Genomic DNA, 5,243 nt, shown 5'->3' with positions numbered 1-5,243 from the left:
TGCGTGTGCAGAGCGCCGCGCGCCTCACCACGGAGCGCGGCCCGCACTTCCGAGCGAGGTCCCAGGCTGTTCGCAGACAGCCCGCAGGAAAAACCGCGGAACTGGACCGGGCGAGGCTATCCGGGGCGGAGCCTACAGCTAGGGGTGGACGGGGCTAAAGTCATGGGCGGGACTACCTATCCGAATGCGGCGCCCCGCGGAGTGGGCAGGAGGCGGAGCCAGAAGACCAGCGCGCTCAGTTCTAGTAGGTAGCATAGCGGACATGGCGGGCTCCCGGGTGCCGCGGCAGCTTTTCCTCCAGGGTGTGGCTGCCGTCTTCATGTTCGCCTTTGCTTCCCTCTACACACAGATCCCAGGTGAGTACTCTCGAGGATGGGACACTTCCCAACCCCCATGCAGGGCCCTGCGTGATCCCATCTCTTCATCCTGTACTCGTGTCGTCTGGGGCTGGTGTGAGGTCCAGGCCTGGACGGGCGGGAGTAGGGTGTGACGATTTGTGTATTGAAGGCTACGAGGGTGTGACGGTAAGATGTGCAATGGTCCGTTGCCTCTAGGATTTGGGGTTGTCACTTATGGTTGAGACATAACCTCGAAGGGAGTGACTTCTACCCAAACTTGGTGGGGCAAGTAGGATAGGACAGTGGGCTATGCCTGGCAGGAGATGTTGACCCAGGAAGTCGAGACTTATGGGCCTCTAGGTTGGTGTCAACAAATTTTAGCCTGGGGAGGAAGTGTGTCTGATCATCATGCCCAACCTGGGGTGAGGGCATCTTAGGCTCTATCTGGGATGAAGGTACTTGGAGGCCCTACTGTCAGTAGGAGCCTTTTTCTCACCGCAACCCAGGGTGAATTTAGTCTGGGAGGGCAGTGTCCAGTGCCTGACCCTAACATGCCCTTCCACAGGTCTCTATGGCCCAGAAGGCATTCTACCTGCAAGGAAGACATTGCGGCCCCAAGGCAAGGGGCGCTGGCAGCAATTGTGGGAGACACCAACGTTGCTGTGGGAGGCACCAAGACTGGGGTTGGACACTGCCCAGGGTCTGGAGCTACTGACCCTTCTGGGTACCGTGCTAGCCCTGGGGACTCTCCTCCTGAATTCTCTGCGTCACTCTCTCATCTATTTTCTGCTCTGGGCTGCCTATCTATCTGCCTACCAGGCAAGTAAGACCCTTGTAACTTCAGCCCCAGTCCTACCTCTGCCTCATCTGATGCATCAGACACACTGGCTCCCTGACAGCCCTTTTCCCTGCAGGTGGGCCAGGTATTCCTTTATTTCCAGTGGTGAGTGACTCCTGGTCCAGGGCTGCCTGAGGCTGGGCTGGGGTGTTTGCCTCTCCTGGGAGGATCCTCTGAAGGGAGCAGCCTTAATGGGGGATGGGGGTCTTTGTGCTATTCCCTCTTCCCATAGGGATTCCCTGCTGCTGGAGACAGGTTTCCTGGCCGTGCTGGTAGCCCCACTGAGGCAGCCTCCCAACCGCAAGCAGGCCTCCCAGGGTGGGCTGGCAGAGGCCTCACCCCATGAAGGCCTTCCTTTCTGGCTTGTGCGCTGGTTGCTGTTTCGCCTCATGTTCGCCTCTGGTGTGGTCAAGCTGACCAGCCGCTGCCCCACATGGTGGGGGCTCACTGGTGAGGGTCTGGGCCTGAACCTTGGGGGGGGTCTGTAGGCTCTGTCCAGCCCTGACCCCCAGCCATTATCTGCAGCCCTCACCTATCACTACGAGACACAGTGCCTGCCCACACCAGCTGCCTGGTTTGCCCACCACCTACCAGTCTGGCTGCACAGGCTCAGCGTGGTGGCCACCTTCCTCATTGAGATCGCAGTTCCCCCTCTGTTTTTTGTCCCTGTTCGCCACCTGCGATTGGCTGCCTTCTATGCTCAGGTGGGTAGAAGACAGAGTGTGGCCTTCATCATTGACCAATAGGTTTTGTTGGGAGCGAAGCTATCCTTGGAGACAGGTCTCTACTATGGTCAAATGTCAGGAAGGCCTTGCAGGCAGAGGGATGTGTGCTCAAGTATGTGCTATTGGGGCAAACTGCAGCCACTTTGCAAGATGTCAGTCTTTAGGTCAACCAACAGAGCCTGAGAAGGGCAATCCTACATATCTCTGAGTACATACCATCCTCGTAGGCACTATTGCAAGTCCTGATTATTGTCACTGGCAACTATAACTTCTTCAACCTGTTAACACTGGTGCTCACCACTTCCCTCCTGGATGATGATCACTTGTCTGCTGAGCCTGGCCTCAACCATCACAAGAAAATAACCACCTGTGAGTGTCATCCTGCCATGACAGCCAACTGACCTTAACACCTTGCCCTTCCAGAATTTCTCTTTCCCTTCTGCACCTCCAAAGAATTCCCTTCTCCAACTCCATCCCAATTCCCCTGGTTGCAGACCCTCAGCCAACCTGTGACTGTCCTGCCCCACAGCCTGGCCCAAGGCCTTGCTTACCATACTGTCCCTGCTACTGAAACTGGCCACCTGTGGACTGCTAGCATATGGCACTGTGTACTACTTTGACCTGGAGGTTGACTGGCAGCAGTACACCATCCGCTCCAGAACCAGTGAGTACCAACTGGTGGGGGGAGTGCCTGAGGGAAGGAGCTAGGCCAATACCCCTCACATCCCCCTCCTTTGGCAGCCTTCACCTTCCACCAATTCTCCCAGTGGCTAAAGATGGTGACACTGCCCACTGTGTGGCTGGGGGTGGCCTCGTTGGCCTGGGAGCTTCTGAAAGCCCTCTGGAGGTACATACTTGAGGGTGAGGGGAAGGGGTAACTTTCAGGTCAGAACTGACCACACTTGGGCCTCCTGTTCCCAGGTGGACCCAGTTGCGAGGGTGGCTGCGGAAGTTCTATGCTGCAGTTCAGCTCTCTATCTCAGGCACTGCCGTAGTGACCTTGTTCTTGATCAGCCTGGTGGGTAGCCCTGTGGGGAATGGGGTTAGGGAAAATGGAGCAGCACTAAACCTTTGCCTACATGTCTGCAGGTTCCGTACTCTTATGTGGAGCCTGGGACCCATGGGCGTCTCTGGACCCCAGCTCATCGCCTGTTTGGTGCTGTAGAGCACTTGCAGCTCGCCAACTCATATGGCCTCTTCCGCCGAATGACTGGTGTTGGTGGGCGGCCTGAAGTGGTGCTGGAGGGCAGCTATGATGGACACCACTGGACAGTGAGCCCGCCCAAGGGGTGGGGGGATAGGGACCCAGTTCACACATCTCAGCTGATCATGTGTCCATCTGGCAGGAAATTGAGTTTATGTACAAGCCTGGTAATGTGAGCCGACCACCTCCTGTCCTGGTGCCCCACCAGCCACGCCTTGATTGGCAGATGTGGTTTGCAGCCCTTGGCCCACACACACATAGCCCCTGGTTCACCAACCTGGTACTCTGCCTACTGCAGGGCAAGGAGCCAGGTAAGGGGCAGGCTGAGGTAGGAGCTGGGAAGGGAGTACATGTGAGATCCAGGGCTATTACTGAGCTCCCTTCCGCATCACAGTGATCCACCTGATCCAGAACAATGTCACCATGTACCCCTTTCACAAGCAGCCGCCCACCTATATCCGAGCCCAGCGCTATAAGTACTGGTTCTCACCGCCTGGGAAGCAGGGGTAAGACCAGGGTTCTGGATGGGATGTTTGGGAACTGGTCTGTGCCCATCTGCTGACTGTCTAATTCTGTTACAGCCAGTGGTGGCGCCGTCAGTGGGTGGAGGAATTCTTTCCACCTGTGTCCCTGGGGGACCCAACACTGGAGATGCTGCTCAGGCAGTTTGGGCTTCAGGTAGAAAGGTGTTGGCTGGGCTGTGGGGGATAGCAGGGTGATTCCACATTACAGGAATAAATCCTGTGGGCCTTCCTTGGTTCTGCCCCCACAGGACAAGAGCCCACCCAGGGCCCGCAGCCCCAACAATTCCCTGTCTCAGGCCCTCAACTGGATACGGATGCAACTGTCTCCCCTGGAACCTCCCACCCTGCTCTGGGGACTCCTGGGAGCCGTGGCAGCTGTCAGAGTTATGCAGGCAATGTTGGCCCCCTGGTCACTCCAATCTTCACCCCTGGCCAGAAGAGAAAAACATAAGCCAGCCCCCAAGAAGGACTCTGGAGCTGCCTCTGACCAGGCTGCCCCAGGCCCCAACAGCAGTACCAGCAGCTCCCGGATCACCAGGCGGAAAAAATAGCTGTATCTGCTGTCAGCCACATGTCTCACATCTTTACAGGGTCAGGTCCCTAGAACTCCAACCTACACCTAGATATAGTCCATCCACTGTGCCTTAGTCAATCCTGCCAGGACAGATGCAGGTTGGGATACTTCTCACTGAGGAATACTACCAATCACATCCTTCTTCTCTAGTCACACCTACACACACCCAGAGCCTTGGCAACCAGCCCAGAAGTAGTCATGTGGCCCAGCTCAGGACCTTTCTGGAACATTGTAACCAGGATATGGGAAGCTTCCTTCACCCCTGGCTATAAGGGTCTGAGTCTAGAGCCCCATCCCCAATCTGGAGATGAGGTAGATTTGCTGAAAAGACGACCAGGGGAGGTGGGCACCTGTAATGGTGGCTGTACACATGCTGACCTGTATTTCAGACTGCACCAATAAAGGCATCCTTTGCATGTCCCTATGCTGGTGTCTTCCTTCTGGAGAAGCTGGAGGACAACAGGCACAGCCTAAACTCTTGTCACTGACCTGGCTTAATGGGTTGCCTCCTTGTCCAACAATGTTCTCCATCAAATGCACAAAAGGGCATAGTCACCAGGTGCCTCAAGGTAGCATGGCCTGGTGGACCTGTCTTGCTAGGACTGTGAAGCTGTTGGAGCAAAGTGGAGCCAGAACCATTTAAGGACCAGAGAACTTTCTAGAACCCAGCCTACCTCCTATTTTACTTCTTGGTCTTGAAAAAGAACAAAAGGGTTAGAGTGCTAATGCAGTGAATGAGAGACCACACAAAGGAGGGAGAGGGTACTAGGTGGGTAAGTTAGCAGAGATGGAAGAAGCAAGGTGCATCTGGCTACCTTTAGCCCCATCCTGAGAAGACAAAGGGGCTGGAATCAGTGCATGGTCCACATCTGTGCTTGAGGTCAGGCTGGAAGATCACTGTCTTCCCTGGGTTCTTGCCCCACTGCCCCTCTCCCAGCTCTGTCCTTTGTCCACAGTGCCTCCCTGCATTCTCCCCCACAATCACACACACCTCAGGACAGCAGTCCCCCTCCAGGTCACCAGCCCTGACAGCTCTGAGC

The 5,243-nt window shown here is 56.0% G+C and overlaps 1 protein-coding gene across 1 annotated transcript; it reads left to right on the top strand.

Moving 5' to 3' along the window:
• The first annotated feature begins 36 nt into the window (after window positions 1–36).
• Lmf2 (lipase maturation factor 2) lies at window positions 37–4,627 on the top strand. The gene is made up of 14 exons (XM_004650414.2): window positions 37–356; window positions 904–1,157; window positions 1,253–1,281; window positions 1,409–1,626; window positions 1,702–1,880; window positions 2,129–2,270; window positions 2,431–2,565; window positions 2,643–2,748; window positions 2,823–2,919; window positions 2,991–3,173; window positions 3,248–3,416; window positions 3,500–3,611; window positions 3,687–3,783; window positions 3,878–4,627. The coding sequence occupies exons 1-14, from the start codon at window positions 185–187 to the stop codon at window positions 4,178–4,180; spliced, it is 2,196 nt and encodes a 731-aa protein (XP_004650471.2). The 5' UTR covers window positions 37–184; the 3' UTR covers window positions 4,181–4,627.
• Window positions 4,628–5,243: the final 616 nt, after the last annotated feature.

This window comes from Jaculus jaculus, chromosome 6 (assembly GCF_020740685.1).
Source record: "Jaculus jaculus isolate mJacJac1 chromosome 6, mJacJac1.mat.Y.cur, whole genome shotgun sequence".
Taxonomy (NCBI): Eukaryota; Metazoa; Chordata; class Mammalia; order Rodentia; family Dipodidae; genus Jaculus; species Jaculus jaculus.
The sequence above is the reverse complement of the archived record's forward strand: the minus strand, read 5'-3'. Positions and strand labels throughout refer to the sequence as shown.